The sequence below is a fragment of the Ostrea edulis genome, chromosome 4 (genome assembly GCF_947568905.1).
Source record: "Ostrea edulis chromosome 4, xbOstEdul1.1, whole genome shotgun sequence".
Taxonomy (NCBI): domain Eukaryota; kingdom Metazoa; phylum Mollusca; class Bivalvia; order Ostreida; family Ostreidae; genus Ostrea; species Ostrea edulis.
The window spans coordinates 3,197,223-3,218,534 of NC_079167.1; the positions used below are offsets into that span (position 1 = coordinate 3,197,223).

General features: G+C 34.2%; 1 protein-coding gene across 1 annotated transcript in view; it reads left to right on the top strand.

The window, feature by feature from the left end:
* Window positions 1-231: 231 nt before the first annotated feature.
* The window catches only part of LOC125669408 (pikachurin-like), a 49,597-nt gene continuing 28,516 nt past the window's right edge, over window positions 232-21,312 (top strand). Inside the window, exons 1-14 of the mRNA XM_048903875.2 lie at window positions 232-634; window positions 4,144-4,354; window positions 5,852-6,024; window positions 7,475-7,578; window positions 7,730-7,835; window positions 8,742-8,960; window positions 10,207-10,302; window positions 10,440-10,611; window positions 12,138-12,263; window positions 15,879-15,994; window positions 16,164-16,250; window positions 18,060-18,128; window positions 18,293-18,392; window positions 18,557-18,703. Coding sequence (XP_048759832.2) covers window positions 4,162-4,354; window positions 5,852-6,024; window positions 7,475-7,578; window positions 7,730-7,835; window positions 8,742-8,960; window positions 10,207-10,302; window positions 10,440-10,611; window positions 12,138-12,263; window positions 15,879-15,994; window positions 16,164-16,250; window positions 18,060-18,128; window positions 18,293-18,392; window positions 18,557-18,703 — 1,708 coding nt within the window. The 5' untranslated portion in view covers window positions 232-634; window positions 4,144-4,161. The remainder of the gene's footprint in view (window positions 635-4,143; window positions 4,355-5,851; window positions 6,025-7,474; window positions 7,579-7,729; window positions 7,836-8,741; window positions 8,961-10,206; window positions 10,303-10,439; window positions 10,612-12,137; window positions 12,264-15,878; window positions 15,995-16,163; window positions 16,251-18,059; window positions 18,129-18,292; window positions 18,393-18,556; window positions 18,704-21,312) is intronic.

A 21,312-nucleotide genomic window follows, 5' to 3' on the forward strand; every position in this document is an offset into this window, starting at 1 on the left:
TTGCTTTGACAAAATTAATGGTAGAGTGTGTAAAATAAATTTGAAGTGTTCATTTCAGCAGTGGCAGCTGAATCCGATGCCATTGACTTGAACTGCTCCTGCTTGAATTGCAATGGAAACACAAGGTCTAGAAGCTGTTTGAGATTACGTAATTTCTGACTGATGGCCTCCCTTAATACAAACAGCAGTGAATGGTTAGAGAATCTGTTTATTGTTTATGTGTGAAGTCAGGTGGAAAACTGCTCCATGCTACCAAACCGGCTTGGCACTATATATAAAAATAAAACAGCCATATTTTTCTGTGAAGAGGAGGTGCAGAAAGTCTTTTTATAATTCAAAGATTGTTATAGCTGCAGGGCATAGTGCACTATTAAAGCTGTGAAGGAGTGGGTTAATTCCTGAAGTCAATATGTACAGCAGGTGGGTGGTAGTATATGCTTGTTTGTATCAAAAAGGCATTCCCTAACAGCTGTGATTCATGAGGTCAGACAGCCAGAGGAGTCAGAGGTCATTGAGGTAGGATGGGTCACAGCAGCCTTGTATGGAGGTGTAACAGAATCTTAGCATTCAAGATGGAGGATCATCTCTTCTGCTAAGTGTTTGGATTATTTCTTTCAAAAAACTTTACTTTTAGGTAAGTTTAGAATGGATATTTCAGTCAACACATTAAGAATGAGTAGAAGTGGTTTATCAGTGGTGTACTGCAGGTCTTAGACATTTAATTCCAGCGTTTTGATGAATCATTTTAAGACTACAGATACCTGTTATGCATAACAAGTGTATATGACTTCAATGTTTATATTTCTGTACAGGATTAAAAACGGGGCGTAAAATATGCATTTGGGATTGAAAAGCTTATTTTTAAAGACCAGAAGATTCAATGGTATTTTCATGTTGTTGCTTTGTGATATTAATCAAGGGGCGTTAGCTTAGTATGCCAGCCTGGGGCCCCAGCTATTTATTATCTGGGCCATCCTTGCATCAACTTGTGTTCTGTTGCCCTGGGGAGAGCTGTGTTCATTCCTTTCCTATATCTAGTCATGTGCTTTACTTTACTGTCAGGTTTTTGTGTGGCTTTTCCTGAAGTGTTTGTTATCTTTGATAGACTTTTGACCTAGATCACCCAGATTAGTTTGGGAATCATCATGATCATTTTGATTTTCTCAACTCTGTTCCAGTTAAGTAAAAGAAATGGTAACGATAGAGAAATTTTGAAGCTGACAATTAAAACTACAAGGTCTAACACAATGTTTAGATTTAGCTGCTACTTTGTAGCTTTATCAAGTTATTTTGCTGGACTTGATAAAGTTGATAAGTCTTGTGCTGTGGATCAAGTTTTATTAACATTTTTTTCCATTTTCACAAAATTCAGCACTGAAAATTCCTGATTACATGTTCAATAATTTAGAGTAATGATTGATAAATGAAATAAGGTTTATTGATTTCATGGTTTTTTTATATACATATTAAATGCATGTTGATATTCTGAATACAATGATTTATTTGTAACACCTACATATTGTGCTCAGCCTTTAATCGTTATTACCGGCAATTTGAAAATTGGGATAGGTTTGATTAATTGAGAGCAGTATTTACTCTACATTCCTCAAAGAGTTATTAATATCAATCGAATACATTTAAATAAATGCATTTACATTATATTGATAAGTACCAATTGAATGGATACAAGCACCTGTAATCTTAGCGATTCAGTCCCTTCCTAAGGCCACAACCTTTATCAGAATTAAACTACGGTATTATACATGTATTTATTAGGGTAACTCCAGACTTGCATTATTATTTAATAAAAGTATTAGAAGTGTATTTATTTCCATTCATTAGAGTTAAAACTAATAAATTGTCTAATAAAATATAGGTCATCACACTTTTTAAGATGCAAGGCATTGAAGACATACATAAACAAAATCATATATCAATGTCAGAAAATTACAATTTTCCTTAAGGTAGTACTCTACATCGTCATAATGGCTGACTTCCTTTAAAAACATGGATGAAAATATCGATATCAGCAATATTTGGCTTTTCCTTTTCGATTTCAATACCTAGCCGAGTAGCTCTGTAGGTTAGAATACCGACTGCTAACCTGTAGGTCGGAGGTTCGAGTCCAGCAGGGGTTTTCAATTTTTTTCAGATTACCTTCCACTAAAACCGTATTTTTTGACAAAATAAAGTAAAATTGAAAATTTTCAACTTCAAAATATTGTTGTACATATCTTCCACTTTTCATCTACGTCAAATTTCTCTGGTGTAGCACTCCTCCTTAAACAGCATTATCAAAATTTCACAAAAACTGGTAATAAAGATATAATGGTATTTATAGCAATGTCATAAAACTCTTTACTAAAATATGCTAAATGTCTGTGAAAAATAAAGGAAATATATCACATAATGGACATAATAAAGAAATCAATAAAACAGAGTTATTGGCCTTGGATTCAACATTTTGAAACATATAATTGATTATCATATATAACTTAAGACATTTAGATATTTTTTGTGTAAACAAGATTTTTTACAATAACAGTCAGAAAAGACTCCAACAAAATTTATGTTCCTAATGAGGGTGGAATTACTTTAGTTAAGTTGGAAACCTCTGCAGAATAATGATTGACTCTAAGAATCACTGAGAAAATGACAGAATGTACAATCCAGCTTTAATTGAATGTAGACAGGTACACATATGTTCAAAAAGTGATACATATAATACAAAATAACTTATTTTGTGACAGTTTTGGGTATAAATTGTTCAATACTAAGAGTGAAAAAAGCAATCACATCAAGCAATGTGTTACATATAATACAAACCCCCAACCATATCCTGGTACATGCATATAATAATTAAAAGTCTTCTTTGTGTACTAAATTTTAGTTTCACATCAATTTTGAAAGAAACCATACACATTTTAAACAGATTTCAGGACATTTGACATAATTCTTACAGTCTGAAAATGATAAAGAACATGTGCATGGCAGTGTACGTTGTGTGAACTTGTGCTGAACGGTTTGTATTTTTTGGTTCAGTTTATTGACATTGAGACTGGAAATGAATGGTGAAATATTATGGAAGTTGGTTGCTTCAGCCATGACTCCTTATATAATGACATGGATTCATGATAAGCACCTTGTGGATGAAAAATGTGAAAAGAATTTAAATTTGTTTTGTGATGTCAGTATGTGGCTTTGCCCACACATATTTTGTGTATTTACTAGCCAATACACGTATGTATTAAGTAGTGATTTGTACAAAGCACTCATGACAGGAGATTGTGGTTTAGATATATGCAGAACAATGAAACCAGTACCCTCTGCACCAGTTCAAAATGCTTAATATACTCTCAGCATTCTTCATTGTAAAGATATTTATATAAATCAGATTGGAGAGTTGGCAGTGTGCAGTCAGCTGTTGGATTGCTAATCTTGGTATGTGTTAGCTGTATATGTTTTGTGATTCTGTTTACTGGGGGGAAGTCTTCTCTGGCTATTCTACCTAGGTCAGTATAGTCACTGAGGTGGTCATTAATCATATCGGAACAGACATCATACTGTCTTCATTTTCTTTCTGTTTGATAGCTTGGGAAAAAATGTTCAGGAAAAATAAAAGGAATAGTTTTGACAGTGGGTATCAGGTACTGGATTAAGTGAAGCAAGCTTCTCTCTCTCTCTCTCTCTCTCTCTCTCTCTCTCTCTCTCATTGGTCTAAGGAAGCATATAATAAGATGCAGAATGCTGTAATATTGAGGGCAGATATAAATAGAGGGGGAACAACTTTTTATCAGTGGCATATTTCTCAATATGACTCACTATTATATACACAAACTTCTCTCTGTCTATATGAGATTGAGATCACATCTACCAGCCAACTTGAGGAATCATCACAGCTGTTATTTTTTCTGAGGTTACATTTTGGCAGAGAATTAACAGTTTGTCATCAGCTTCTCTGCAAAGATTTGTCCACTTGAGACAGACTACAATACATATGTACTATTTGCTCAAGGTTTTCTACATGTCTGCCAGTGATGTGTTCAATGTCTCCCACATCAATGCAGCATTGTTTTCCATATTACATAATCTTAATGCCAATGCAGTCATTAGAGAAGTAGCAGGTATTTCTTTCTATTTCAGAAAGTAGCATAAGCAGAGATGAAGGCACTGTTGAAGGTGCTGTTTTTGATCAGCCTGGGGGTCACTACGTCCTTGTCCTTGTCTTGTTGTACGTGTGATGACCTTGATGTCTCTGGAACCTCTGCAGAACCACAGATCCTCCCCTGCCCCTTCATCATCAAAGTCAACAAGTTTGCCTATGAAACTGATAACCCTAAAGAGTACCTCAGTGGTAAGCGATTGAACAGGTTTAACCATACATTTAATTATGCTTCAGCACGCTATACATCATTAATTTTCATGGGTATTAAAATTTTAGGGTTTTTTGCCAAATAGTATAGTTTTGTTGATATATTAAAATTTGTGGCTACCTGCTGTTTATACTTTTCTTTTGAATAAAAACTGCTTTGTTTATTATTTGGATTTCGTGGTCTTGCCCAAGAGTGAAATCAAACTTCAGGTCAATAAAGAAGACTAAAACTACAGTTAATAGTAGAAACTGAATAACACAAGAGTGAAATCAAACTTCAGGTCAATAAAGAAGACTAAAACTACAGTTAATAGTAGAAACTGAATAACACAAGAGTGAAATCAAACTTCAGGTCAATAAAGAAGACTAAAACTACAGTTAATAGTAGAAACTGAATAACACATTTTCCGTTGTAAGAATGAATTGAACAAGCCCCAATACTACAATTGTTAGTATGAGAGTTTAAAAGAACACAATGTTTTTTGGCAGTTTCTGTAGACATTGCTTCTTTGCTTTCTAAGTCACACTCAGCACTGAAGTCAATCCTGTGTCTTAATCACACTTCTCTGTGGCAGTTTTTTGTCAGATGGGAAATGAGAAATTCTTCTTGGCAGCTTCTAGTTGCTTAGCAGATTTGGCAAGTGAAACAGCCATTTAACTTGTTTCTACTTTGATTGGCAATTATGATCTTTCTTTATGTTCTTATGTATCTCATTCTGAGTGAGGTTTTTTTCAATGGCAGTAGTTTGGTACATTCACACATACAAAATTAAAAAAAAAAACCAAACTATTTTCGTGTCGTATTTTGAAGAAAAATAAATTTGAAATGAAATTGAAATAACCATTTTAAATAAGCTTAATGTTAAATTACACGGATTTTCTTGAGAATTTATGGATTGTTTGGAGTTTTAAATGCTCCTGCTGTCCTTTAAGAATTTGCCACTCATGTCAAGTTGATAACAGCTACAAACTCAATACCAGATTTGGACCTATTCTACAGTAAATGAGGGTTCTCTTAGTTAGAACCCCACTTCTGTGAGATCCATAAGGCACAGTGCTTATTCCCATTTTCCCTGGTGCTAAGTGGATGAAGGTCACAGACTAGATGGACCATTGCAAGTTAACCCGAGCCATTTTGAGACAATTCTAATAAAGTTAGTAGTCCATTTTCAAGTACACAACACTCGACATAAAATGCCCTCTTTGGGATTCCAACAAGCATCCTTTTGGATGACATTAAATTAGATTACTGAACTTTGCCTACCATAGTGCGATATCTTTAAGGTCTTCAGGGTCTCATTGAAAGGAACTCTGACAGTAATTGTCAGTTATGTGGAAGGAGCGAATACATACATGTACCATTGTGAAGTTTCACATCTAATCTTATATAAGAATGTAACCTTGATACAATGATATACTCAAACTTGTACTGAACAATCACCACATGGAATATCATTTTCTACAATACCCGTTTTGTAGTGACTTTGGAGTCAAGAGGAGGTGGAAAATACATTAGCAATTTCATGTTACAAGCCGTGAGCATTGATTCCAAGGGTCATGTAAAAGAGGCGAATCCAGGAGAGAATGGTTTCCAGGCCTTCACACAGGTGCCAGTGGATGGACTTACTGTCAACACAGTCAGTGATTGTGAGGTTAGTATCAGCTGGCAGACTCGCTGTCATCACTTCCCGTGGGGTTCTGTGTTAGAATAGGTCCTCGGTACCCCTTGCTTGTCGTAAGAGGCGATTAAATGGGGCAGTCCTTCGGATGAGACTGCAAAAACCGAGGTCACAGTAGGTGTGACATGATAGAGATCCCTCCCTGCTCAATGGCCATAGTGTCGAGCATAGGCCTAAATTTTGCAGCCCTTCACCGGCAATGGTGACGTCTCCATATCAGTAAAAGATTCTTGAGCGGGACGTTAAACAAAATACAACCATCCATCGACCACCGGTATAACTATGAGTGATCATTATTTAACTTTTACTGACACTGGATGCTGCCATTATTGTAATATTAACCAGTCACTGTGAGGTTATTATAGGATTAAACATTCTTTTTGAAGAATTTTTCAATTTGTAAACTCTGGACATTTTACTCACAAACTGAATAAAAGTGCTTAGTTTGTGAGTAAAGTGTCCAGAGTTTACACATCGATAAATTCTTCAAAAAGAATGTTTGACTCTTATAATTCCAATTTGTTCCCTATATTATCAATTTCAAAAATTTGAATAGTTTCCCAGCACTGTTATTTGTTTTCAGGCACGTTTGCTTTATTTTTGTCCAATCAAAATGATTGTAATAAATATCATTGGAATTGTAAGCAGGAAACTAATAGTAATATATTGTCAAGGGATTGACAGTGAACTTGAGGTGATTCCGATAGTAACATTAGCTCATGACTTTGATGTTGTCGGAGAACAGAGTTCGTGTGAGGAATTAGTGGGGAATGATGCTTGATGAAATATTGTGTATACAGAGCAATTGTTATCTTAGCTAAGCATTTAGAGAGGGTTTTATATATAAAAAAAAAATTTGGATGATAATCTTTGTGTAAGGAGACAATATCTCTACCATTGTAAACTTGATTAAAATCAGAGGCTTAATGCTGTTTATTAAAAAGTTCAAAACAAAATTATATATGAATTTTATTGTATGCATTTGAAATGTTTGTTTCCGTGTTGTAGTCGGTGAAGCATGACAGAAAGAGTTTTATAATTTGCCATTAGGATGTAAGAAATTTTTGTGCTTATTCATCGCAATAGCGCATTATGGTCAATAACTTTAATTGATTTCAGCATATATGAAAGCAATAGTATTATATAGTTAGAATGGATTAAGGTTTATAAGAATTCTTTTTAAGCATTTTAATATCTATTAATTAATGCAACACTGCCAATGACTGCAGGGTTAAATACCAATGATGGGAGCAGGTATCTCTCATGTCAAGCATGCATATGTCTTTCATGTTCTTTATATTCCTATGTTTTTGTACTAATAAGATTTAATATGTTAATATGATTAAACACCAGATGTCTCATATGGTTCCTAATTGTCCTGGCAAAATTTGTTTTTAAGCAAGGTGTTTTTTTTTTTTTACAGGGAAAGGTTGTGAAAAGTGATTCAAATCTCAAATTTGACAGCAAAGCAACAAAAATCCAGTTTTCTTTTGCTCCAAGGCGCATTCAAGGGCCAATCAAATTCAGGTAACACAATACATGTATTAAATGATGAATTTCTTTTTTTTAAATTGTGTACTCTGTGATGGAAATAGATTCAGAAAATGGTTCAGATTTTTACGGTCTCTGGCTTCATAGATATGTCCAATAATGATTAAAATGTTCCTTTTTATATCAGGGCCACTTTTGTGGATGACCAGGGTAACTACTGGCTGAGGGAGGAGTCTGAACCCATTATACAGATAGGAGGACCCACGCTAGAACCCTCCCTTGTCCGTCAGAATGTAAGATTATACTAACTAGATACAAAATACACAGTCTAGATGTTTGTAGTATACTATCTAGATACAAAATACACAGTCTAGATGTTTGTAGTATACTAGCTAGATACAAAATAAAGAGTTTTCAGTCTAGATGTTTGTAGTATACTAGCTAGATACAAAATACACAATCTAGATGTTTGTAGTATACTAGTTAGATACAAAATATACAGTCTAGATGTTTGTAGTATACTAGCTAGATACAAAATACACAGTCTAGATGTTTGTAGTATACTAGCTAGATACAAAATAAAGAGTTTTCAGTCTAGATGTTTGTAGTATACTAGCTAGATACAAAATACACCGTCTAGATGTTTGTAGTATACTAGCTAGATACAAAATACACAGTCTAGATGTTTGTAGTATACTAACTAGATACAAAATACACAGTCTAGATGTTTGTAGTATACTAGCTAGATACAAAATACACAGTCTAGATGTTTGTAGTATACTAGCTAGATACAAAATACACAATCTAGATGTTTGTAGTATACTAACTAGATACAAAATACACAGTCTAGATGTTTGTAGTATACTAGCTAGATACAAAATACACAGTCTAGATGTTTGTAGTATACTAGCTAGATACAAAATACACAGTCTAGATGTTTGTAGTATACTAGATAGATACAAAATACACAGTCTAGATGTTTGTAATATTGCTCTTGTTACTTAGCCAGATGTATTTTGATGTAGGATTTATTGCATACCTCCAGTACATGGTACGTGATTGAACAAGCAATGTTATGAGATCCTAGTGTTAGTCATGGAAGTCATTGATCACAGCATTTGGATATTTATGAATTGACCATGATGTAGAGTACACTCAATTGATTTTCTTTTGATGCATAATGTCCCATTTAATCACAGGCCCTTCCAATCATTGATCCAATTCACACAGACAAGTGCGGAATTGAGAAGGGCTGTTACCGAGTCCCTGAGGGATGCTGGGAACCCTACTGTGATTTTATTGCCACTTGGAGGCCTTTGAGCAGGCTAGGGGTAGAGTACATGATTGAGATGAGTGCCAGGGTGGATGGTATCACAGACAGACATGTCTCATTAGCTCTCTCCGATGACATTAGATGGGTAAGGTTACAGATTTAGATTATTTGTGTCATGTTCATACACATGTTGTAAGCTCACCTGAGCTGAAAGCTCAAGTGAGCATTTCAGATCGCCTGTTGTCCTTCATCTGTCTGTCTGTAAACTTTTTACATTTTCGATTTCTTCTCCAGAACCACTGGGCCAATTGCAACCAAACTTGGCAAAAAACATCCTAGGGTGAAGGCTTTCAAGTTTGTTCAAATGAAGGACCATGCCCCCTTCAAAGGGGAGAAAATCTCAAAAATGCATAAATAGGGTGGGGTCATTTAGAATTCTTCTTCTCAAAAACCACTGGACCAAAAGAACTGAAATTTACAAGAAAGCTTCCTGACATAGTGCAGATTAAAGTTTGTTAAAACTATGACCCTCGGGGGTAGGTTGGGGCCACAATAGGGATCAAAGTTTTACATGCGAATATATAGGTAAAATCTTTGAAAATCTTCTTCTCAAGAACCACTTGGCCAGGATAGTACAAATTGACATGAAAGCTTCCTGACATAGTGCAGATTCAAGTTTGTTAAAATCATTCCCTCCGGGGGAAGGGTGGGGCCACAATAGGGGATAAAAGTTTTACTTATAAATATATAGAGAAAATCTTTTTAAAATCTTATCAAGAACCATTGGGCCAAAGAAGTTTACCTTTACACGAAAGCTTCCTGACATAGTGTAGATTCAAGTTTGTAAAAATCATGTCTCCCGGGGGTAGGTTGAGGCCACAATAGGGATCAAAGTTTTACATGGAAATATATATAGGGAAAATCCTTATATTTAGGCCAAGATGACTCAGGTGAGCGATGTGGCCTATGGGCCTCTTGTTTTAAAATTATCAACAGTATTCAAATGTTGGTTAAAAGAATTCAGTATTGTGTCAATTCTACATACTCTGTACTTAGTGGAATTCATATTTCACTTTGTACAGTAGCAAATACTCTAAATACCACGCAGCACAGTGAGGGGAGGAGGTTGTAATTTAGGAGCTGGGAAGTGTATGGGTATTGATTTTAGTGGAATGCATGTTTAAACGCCTTAGGTGCAATAGCAAGTGCATTGATTTATGATGAGCACCAAAATATAAATCTGCCTACATATTACACAGACAGACATTGTGCTAACTCATTATCAAGGTCATTTGTTTCGAATCTACCACCATACTGAGTGTACACATACAGTGATAAGCAACAGCTAATGACATTTTGTTTTTAATGTGCATGTGTTCTCTACATTATAGGGAGATGACAGAGTATTTGAGTGTGTCCATGAAAGTGGGCTGACAAAAATCTACCAAGCCAGAAGTATCGACCACAGCACAGAGAGATTTAGAAATGTAATATCACATTTAAAAACCTTCTCAAATGGTTCACAATTATTTTCAAAATGTTTAAATTAATTTTTATACCTGTACATTGTAGATTTATCATGTAATATAAACATGTAATGATCTGTGATGTCTTTCTTTTCTAGCCCCAAGATGGTATAGATGAGACCTGTGAACTGTATGGACTCAAATGTGGTGGTATGTTTCTGGATGGGAGAGTGAGGTGCCGTTTTGTTGTTAAATCCAGTCGTAACATCAACTCCCTGCCTCTCTCAGGTTCCTACCACATGCTGATGTACAGTGGACCAGCTGAAAATGGTGAGAGTAGTTTTGAAATCCCTGACTGATTCCCTCAATATACCTGCAACAGTTAACAGGAGCTTGAACTATGGGAGAGGGATCTTTAATAGATTGAATAAGTTATGATGTGTTCGGCTAGGGTTTGCCAACTAACACCGATCCTGTAATATGAGGCTCTTGAGAATACCAATGGACTAGATGATTGTAAACTCCGGGAAATCCAATGGACCATTAAAAAGTATAGAATGTAAGAGGTCAAATATTTTCTTTGAATGCGTTTGAAACTTAAGAGGTCTTTTGAATGCGGCATTTGAAATGTAAGGTCTTTTAAGTATTTCAGTATCCTGACCAGATAGGAAATACCCTATCAGAATATTTTTATCATTTTAAGGTAATGACAGGTGAAGGTCATATGACTCTTGTAGAGTTACCGTATATCAGGTTTTTTACGCGTCATGTTTTTTCCACGAATCAGAACCTGAAATAGCTTATTAAATATACGCGAATCAAATTTTCACTATTTCAAAGTCAGCGTGAAAATATAATTCACGATTATTTAAACTTATAAAAGAAACCAGCTTGTGAAAGTATCTCTTAATTTTTGATGCAAAAAATTCACACAGTGAAACGATTTACAAGATTTCTGAGTTACTGATCACACAACGACTTTGCATTCAAGTAAATAAGCGACTCACTGCTGTATGTGACTGTAATAATCCACCCCAAGGCGTTACCCTATCTATTGTGCCTGTATTAAACGACCACCTGTCTAACGCGACCAACGACCGTGATTTTTACAACATTTTCGTGTGATTTCATGAAATTTTACCTTTATTCGACGACTATACATTTTTCGATTATAACGCGATTCCTACTTTCGATTTCAGTCGAGCATGACTATTCTGGGCATTATCATCCCTAACACTTTCGTTTTAAAACGCACTGCTAATAGTTCGGCTGTGATCTTGTTTAATCGACACACTGACTCAATTATTATACCCAAGCTATCAACTGGTTAACGTATAATCAACACAGGGTCGGATGAGGTTAATTAACAAAACCTGAGTTGTTGTTTATTTAATAAAATCAGGAATCGGGGAATCAAGGCCGTTGTTTTCATAGTTGTGAATTTCGACAGACTTTGAGATGTGCGTGGTAGATCGGCTGTATAACTTTATCATAAAAGCAAACTTTGTATCAAATTTACGCGGATTTATTTTCCGCGATTCGGAAATCGTCGCGAACAAAGCGGAAATTGGATACACGCGGAAAAAACCTGATATACGGTATATTTGAATGTAAAGTTGATATAGAAAGAATAAAAATTTGGGTGGGGGGGGGTGGTTAGCAGGGAGAGGGGGATTCCCCCAGATTCTTTGTATGGCGTTTCTGGCATGTCATTTAAATATTTCACTAACCCTATCACTGCCTTCCTGAGTGTTGAACCCTGTGTGCAATTAATATTATACATGTATACAAAAGTGGTAATTAACAATATAGAAAGGGCGGAATTTGGTAAAGTAATGGTGAAATGTATTTTTCAGGTTTAACTGCACCCCACAGATATGGCTATGGAGAATACCCAGTTGCCTCCCCTGATATGGTCTCTTTGGCTGACATATCCATTAACATGGAGGGATATGCACGCTACCCACTGGTCAAGGCTCATGGTAAGTTCCTTGCTGTGAAAATGCTGCTAAAAAAAAATTTAACATATTTTATTCTGATTGTTACAAATTTCTTCTACAATATCCCCAGTCTTAGAAAATCTGCAGATTTTAGTATCAGAGCGTTCAGCTATAGATTCTTATTGTGTCTCCCCTCTTCCAGTAGGAGACATATTGTTTATGCATGTTCTGTCTCTGTCTGTCTGTTATAAAATCTTGTGAACACTTTTCCTATATGGCTTATCTGATAGACTTGAAACTTTGTAGATTGCTTCATTGCCATTTGTAGATGTGCATATTGTCGTGAAGTTAGGATCCAATTATTTTCCTAAAAGTTATTATGAATCTAAGAGGGTTGGAGGATATAAAGGAGTTTGTGAATGCTTCTCCTATATGACTTATCGGATAGTCTTCAAATTTTGTACAATGCTTCATTATCCTTTAATGATGTTCACATTGTTCTGACCCAGGGATCTAATATTTTCCTACAATTTATGGTGGATCAAGGAGGAGTGTTTTATAGCTTTTTTCATGTACAAGGGTTTGCTCACTTTCCTACTGGTACTTTTTGTATCATATACAACATCATTGGTCTCATCGATGTTGAAACTTTTCTCCATCTTTTTCCTCCATGCACAAAGTGTAGTTCATAATGCCTATGTTCCTGCTCATGCTTTCTCCTCCATACTATGCAGTACATTAAAGGGAGGAGGTTGTAATTTGGAACACTTTCAATTTGGAGAGCTGGGTAGACATTTGTTTTTAGTTTTAAATCATAGTAGGGTTCTGCACAAACAATGATGATAATTGAATTGTATACATGTCCAATATCTATTGGTGTTTCCCCCCAGACCATATGAGTATTGCAGTAAGTGGTACTGTTGTTCACAAAAAATCCCCCACTGTGCATCACATGGTGCTGTTAGTATCCTACAATGTATATGCATAAAAAAATCAAGCATGATTTTAGTTTTCTTTGATTATCAGTCATTGTAAATAGACAACTGCTTCTGGTAGATTTGTATTCACAGATTGTAAATCAAAGGTTGAGGGGAAACTTCTAGTAATATCTGTAATGGCATTTTGAAGTTTTAACAGGCTTATGATGTGGTTTTTCCTGGATTCTGAATTCAGCACACTTCTGATTCATTAGAGATATGTCACCAGCTCTTTTAGACAAGAAAATAAATAGAGCAATATTTAAAATGTAGGTCATTGAATTGTATATCAAAAATAGTGAAGGCTAATGGAAAAGGTCTTTGATTCTCAGGTACAAATGCATCAGACTGAAAGCAACCACATGGCTTAGTACGCTGTGTAATAGTTATTTTCTGCAGTTATCCATTTTTTGAAAATAGGAAAAAATCTGCAAAAACTACAATCGAAAAATACCGGGAGATATAATGCAAATACCCATTATACAATATTATCAATGTATTTAGAAGGGAGATAACTCAAATTTCAATTTTTGAAAGTACCTGGTATATTTGATTTAGATAATAGTTATGATTTAGATAATAGTTAGATACTCTTTAATTAATGGAAAGAATGAATTGATCAAAGACTATAGTATGGAATATAAATTTGAACATTTTTTCTTTAAAAAAATAACCTGCCACATTAGATTTTAAAGAAACTTAAATTGTTTTGACATCATGGCATCAGTGCTATACAGACATTTTACTGTCAATCATTTATGATTTATGATAAATACAGCTCATAAAGATCAATCATTTTGATCTAGATAGCTTTCATACACCAAAGTTATCTAATGCCAAAAATGAACACAGTAACAGTAATTTTTGTTAAAAGTAAAAGCTGTTCACACACAAGTTCAAACTTTTCCATGTATTTGTCTACGTATACAACTCACACTGAATCATGATGACAACAGATTGTCCAGTTGTTGCAGTATTGTTTGTAGGCATGATATAGTGTTCAAAAGAGGATTATTTTTACTGCGTTCAAATCTGTAAAATTATGACCTACATGAAAATTTAAAGCCACAGCAGAACTATAACCCCACAGCAGAACTATAACGGACAGAATTATGTCTATGGTATGTTATTTCATATTTGATAAGAATGGATATGGAACTCATTTCAACAAATCTACATCTTAAAAATGGTATGTAATAGACTATAAGGACACATATTTAACAGACTGTCTGTTGAAAATCAGACACTGTCTGTGGTATAAATGGCACAGGACATGTCAGTTCCCACCATTTTTTTTGGTTCTTGAGGTAAACTTAGTATTCTAGCAATTTAATGATTTTCCCTGATTATATTGGTTGTAAAACAGGGCACCTGTATATTCTTATAGTTAGCAGTACTATAGCTGATCCAGCTGGCTAGACGTTCAGCGGCAACACTTTCATTCTGTTATCTTGTACATGTATTTTTGGTTTTTATTTTCATTACTTTTTTTTTTACTTCCTTTTATCAAAATCTTTGACCTGACGACCTTTGCATTAACCTAGTTTTAGATAATTTGAATATAAGCCACGTCTTTCTAATCATAAGAGGTGTTGTTTTGATATTAATCGTGTGGCTTTTTTTGCGAGAAGACCTTTCCAATGATGCCAGATTTGTTGACCTTGTGACCTTGACATTGATCATTGACTTAGTTTTTGGAAGTTTTCAACAACAAAAAACTATAATGTCTTACAGTTCCTGAAGACCTTTACATTGATCCTTGACCTACTTTTAGAAAATTCGAATATAAGTCATATCTTTCAAAAAAATTGTAAAAGGTACTGTTTTTATATTAAGCTTGTGCATTTTTTGTGAGAAGACCTTTTCAACGATACCAGATTTGTTGACCTTGTGACTTTGACATAGACTATTGACCTACTTTTTGGAAATATAAAAAAAAATCCACACTGTCTTACAGTTCCACTTTGTTGCAATCTGGGGGCCTCAGTGTTTCACAAACACATCTTGGTTTTTTTTTATTACCGAGGTATATAAGGAACTCAGGGATGTAAACCGTGACTCTTACATGTAGGAGTGTACAATAGCAAGAGTCGTCTGCCTTTATATACGATGATTTATAGGCAATTGTATTATTTTAGATTAATTAAAAATTTGCCAGTTCCAAACATTTGATGTGCCACCCTTTCCAGAGTTTTCCGTAGACAACTTCTTAAATCTATCGACTAGTATGTTCATATTTGTTAGAATCATGAAGTTTTAGAAAAATGGTAGAAATTTAGAAAGTTTATTTTTAATATCTAAACAGTATTGTGTATAACATAATAAGGATTAGGCAGCAGGCTGAGCCTGTATAACATTCTCCTTTAGGGTACAAGGTAATGTCTATAAAATGATGTATGTGAGAAATTACAACACATATGATAATTGATAATAATATCTCAATATATATATGAAGTAAAAAGATAATATATCACAAAAAGTACAATGATAATACAGGGAGTATGATTACTTCATATGCAGAACTAACTAGCAAACAGATAAATGGGGGGGAAAGGAAGGGGGATGAAAACTAAGACAAACAAAACAAAAGAAAGAGAACCAAAACTGATCAAATCAAATAAACAGAAAACAGGTAAAAAAGGGAAGGAAAAAAGTAACACATTAGAGTGATTATTTGCAGGAATTCTGATGATCCTGGCGTGGTGTTTCTTTGGGACTGTTGGACTATTAATGACCAAGTATTACAAACCTATGTGGCCAAATAAGAGGTTTTATGGCCAGCGATACTGGTTTGTTGTAAGTAATTTTCTTTTACGTATATTCCAGTTTTACATGTATACAGAATATCACCGTTTTTACTCTAGAATTGAAAATCTGTTGTTAAAGATTAAAGTTATTGTTAAATGGAGTGGAGGACTGACATATTTTGTTCAGATACATATGCATGAATTGTTCTGATTTTCAGGCTCACTTCAACTGTATGGCCTGGCTCTTTATCTTCGTTCTGATTGCATTTATTCTCATCTTTGTGGAAGCAGGTGGATACAGCAAGGTGTGTTCAAAATTAATGAAAAGGCAAAATATAATTTTTATGCCCCCATAATTGGAGAGTCATATGCGATCTCGAGCGAGAAGATTTGAAAACAGTTGTTAGACATTTCATAAACAGATTAGATTTAATTGACAAACAAACAATTATCACATTAACGGCTTGTAAATAACACTGCATTAGGGTGTTTTGTGCCATTTAAGGGTGTACTTGCTGTCAGTAGAGAGGATTTGGACTGTGTTTTTTTTTCAATTTTCGAAGGACAAGACGTGAAAATTTTTTATCGGCACAACGACTCTGCCATAAAAAAACTAGTAGAGTTTGTCCCTGTACTTTTTCAAACAAGCACTTGGACAAAGACGTGGATAAACTGCGAGAAAATGGTTCTATCAAAGCTACGCACTGTTACATATAGGCCTACGGCATATGCTTTCCGTTCTGCTCTCAAATTCAATACACACTCGCACCAACTGACCTTCATCTTGTAACAACATATAGGCAGAACTTTGCTAGCAGTGTCTATACCAACTGGTAGTTTTAAAAAAGAAATTTAAAGATAAAAGATAATTGAACTTCAATTATAAATAATAAAATATGATATTTCCCAACTTTGAATTGAATTATAATTCAAATTCATATACTTTCATTTTTTTTTTAAGGAACGCGTACATGTGTTTACAACAACGCGCTCCCACTTCCTAAGTAACAACGTGTAGATAACAAAAAAATAATGATTAATAAAATTGCTTGAATAAAATAATTTAAAAGTATTGAGATTTTCACAATAAGTTTGATCATTTTTATTATTATTATTATTTTTTCCGAAATGCACCCGTGACAGTAGGCCTAGTTGTCAATGATACATAGGCCAAATCGTATCATAATTTAGGCCTATCTAACTTCTCCAAAAATAAATTTAATAATAATTGCACTGTTTATTTAAGAAAAACAACAACGCTAATTACAGTTGTTTACAGAAATGGCATTACCAAATAATGTTTAGACAGTGATCCAATGTAAACATTATTTACTCGCAAATTATGCAGATTTCATACTCGATTTCCTCGCTACATTTGGGTCGCTATTTGTATGCACTGGTGGCTAAAAGATATAAGACTCGGAAAATTTGTCAACCTCGAAATAAATGTTATCCATGGTAAATAAATTAGGCCCTAAAACCCGAGTTTGTATAAGTATCTAACACTACTTTTACAACAAGTTGATCAACGAAGGTCACACATGACCTCACTGTACCACGTGACTACCTATCTAATTAACTAGGCTTTTTGAAATAGGGGCTTAGATTTAAGTCCGTATTGTGGCTAATTATCGCAATACTTCAGCGAACAAACTATTACAATTAATTTCTTTAAGCATAAGGAAGACAAAATGCATACAATTCTGTATACTTTGAAAACACGAGATGTGTCCTTTAACCTTGGCCATTATTAACACTGCCGGGGGCATCAGTGTTTCACAAACACATCTTGTCCTTTAATGTAATCTTCTGGACAACATATTTTCATTTATTCATGTAATGACATAACCATGTTATTATACAACCAAAACAATGAAAAACTATCTACCTGTATCAAAACCATCATTACCGGGTACTACATGTAACTAGCATGTGAAAGACATCAATTAAGAGTCCTTCAGTCCTTTAAAGGACATCAATTTTGTATCCTGTGCATAGTTGCAATACATATATGTTTTACAAATTCAAAATCTTTAGGATTTACAATTTCTGTGTGCATTATTTATCATTAACAATATGTTTGATTGATGATTACTTTGGATTTTTGTCTCCAGGTTGACTACTTCCCATTGGACGCCCATCCTATTTTAGGAATAATCATTTTCTGCTGTGTAATTATCAACGTAAGTACAAGTAATTGACAATATAAAAGATAAATATTAATTTCTAGTGACAATACACAATACTACTAACTTGTTTGATTTATAGATGTGTCAACGTGACAAACATGACAACATTTACTGTGGATGAAATTTATTGGTATTTGTGAATTTTCACTTTACTTTAGCCAATCATAGCCTTGCTCCGCCCTGCAGATGATCATGAATGTCGACCATGTGTCAATTGGGTGCACTGGGCATTTGGGACTGTTGCTTGGTGCTTAGCTAGTAAGAAATATTTACAACTGATGTAACAATTACAAAAATCAAGATATATATTCAGAAGCAATATCGAATAGTAGACATTTTCAACTACATATTATCATGATATTTAAGTATTTCAAACATTGGTTCCACATTGAAATGCAGACTGACTTGATCTTTACTTGCAGTACCCAACATGTTTATTGGAATGAGTTTTGGAAAAGCTCATGTTCCATGGTGGGCCACTTGGATTTTGTTTATCTACATTCTCTTCCACATTATTGTGGAGATAACACTGGAGATTCATCAATGTTGTACACACAAGAAAAACAAAGGTACATCTCCTCCTAAGTCTTAATTATTATAGCCAACTTTTACACTACTTGACTGGACTCTTTAATTCAACATAGCATTTAAATCCATAAATGATCACCTTTTTTACAACAGAGAGACGGAAAAAGTATGAATTTCAGAAACGTGAAAATCCGAAGGCCAATATTCCAGAGCCTGAACCAGCTGTAAGTAATTTTGAGATTTTTTTTCTCGTTCACGTATTATTAATCATCTGAGTATTTCTGTTTTATTTTTAACATATTGTGTGATATGGACAAATTTTTGTCTTTTTCAGGGTCGTATCTTCAAGCGTAATATGTTTATAGCCCATTTCATAGTGACCTGTATTGTTGCTTTTATAATGGTTATTGCTATAGCAGCAGCTTAAGTCCAGAAGAGGCTAGGGGTACCATCCGAGTCTTCCATCAAACACATGGGGTGCAATTTCAAGAAGAATCTCAGCCATTAAGGATACTCATACCTGCTACTCTAAAGTAGTGTTACGGTGAACCTGAGAAGGAAAGGTTTTCATATTATTTATGTATGACACTGGGAGGAGTACACAGGGAATGTGTGTGTATCTGTGACACTGGTGAGAATGTGAGTGAGTCTGTGACACTGGTGAGAATGTGAGTGAGTGGTATTGGTGATCAATCAAAATGTGCTTGGATCAAAGTGTTTGTGATAATTGTGCTACATTTTCAATGTCATGTTGTTGTACTCCTTGTGTCCTGCCTCCAAATATCTTAATATATCCTGCTTTAATTATGCCATCTGTGAAAAAAAAGGTTGTAATGATAATCGAAAAATAAGTACATTGTGTACCAGTAAATATTCTGGTTGTGTTTGGTTTAAATATGCATATAAATTAATAGATGTCTTTGTAAAGTTTTTATGTACATGCTTTAATATATACTTTTTTAAACGAAACCAGTGAAGAACTGGATGAGCTGTGTACTTATTTATTAGATTATTAGAACATTCATTTATAATTCCATTGTTATCTAACTGTATATAAAGCCTGTGTTTGTGTTAATTAACTGATTTTATGGTGCATCATTAATGTAAATATTTTTTATTTTTATTTAAAAGCTTGTTTGTGTAGATTCACACACACACACACGCACACACATCACAGACACATACACAACACACACATCATACACAACACACATTATACATGATACTGTATTTTAGGATCACAATTTATTTTGTGTAGTCTGTCATGTTTTTGTTATATATGTAGATCAGTAATTGATAATTAATATGTAATTTGTTTGAAAATCAGGGTTGAGCTCGGTCAATAGGTTAATGAGTGATTCAGATGTGATTCATGTGTATTTCAAGTTAAGCTTTCATTGGAAACCACGGAACACATCTTGGATTCTGATTTAAGATTGTTAGATGTCTGGGACATTAATGTTGTAGACATTAGCTTTTCTATGTTCAGGGGGTTGTTTTAATGATGTAGGGGTGTTTACTGATTTGTCATGATGTAGATTAATTAATTATAGTTAGGCAGGGATGATGTTCATGTGTGCAAGTGATATTATAACTTAGTAACAATGTTAATCATGTTGTTTGTGTGAAGTTATTTTACATGTTCTTGTAAGGTATATTGATTTTGTGTAATTCTGGTAAATTGTGCATGGACATGATTGTTTTATCAAGAGTTTCAATCTATATTATATATACTGTACTTAATATGTACACTGTATTTTGCTGAAAGTTGTTGTCATGATCTGTGTTTTTGATTTTAAACAATGAATACCCTATTATACAGTTATAAATATCATAAGTATTTGGATTGAGCACCATGCAGAATTCAATTTAAGTATTACCGGTATCTAGGAAAGAAGTTCAAAATGCAGGTTGAAATATTTTATTTGAGTTATATGATAAATTGATATAAAAATAATCCTGTTTTTGATAGTTAAACATTTTTTCAAATTGCCTTTACCAATATTTCATTGCCAGTAGGTTAATTAAATTAAAACTGAAATTTAGATGTATATTTTGGTGATGCAATATTAAAGGACAGTCTTTCAATAGTGTTTTTATGTAGATCCATCCCACTATGTTAATGCCAGCAGTATGAATTAATAAACCTGCTTTATATTTGTAAAAACAATGTTGTTGTTTTTTTTTGGGGGGGGGGGGGGGGGGATACATAGATTTTTCTATCATTTAAAAAAAACTGTGACTATTTCTTAATCCTATGCAAGACTCTTTACTGCTAAATAGCTGAAGACGATATACTTCTAAGGTGAAAATTTTGTTGCAGTCATTTAAATATGTTGGGAGCGTGATTTCCGGGTTTTGCACGATATGGTTTTGCATTTTATAATGTTTGTTTACATTAACTTCCGGGAGGAGCGAGATGAACCGAGATGACTAGGCCTAGGTGTTCAATAGTAATAACTTGTTTTATGTCTCTTTTGACAAGGAATATAGTAGAGAGCAAGAATAATGATGTTCTTGTAGCTTTCTTCCAAGGTAAGATTTTCGCCAAATCGGTTCATTTAATTTGCTGCTGCTGCAGATTTTCGCAACAAGTAGTCTCACAATTTTATGATTGATCGTCATTTTATGAAATTGGGGGGAATTACAT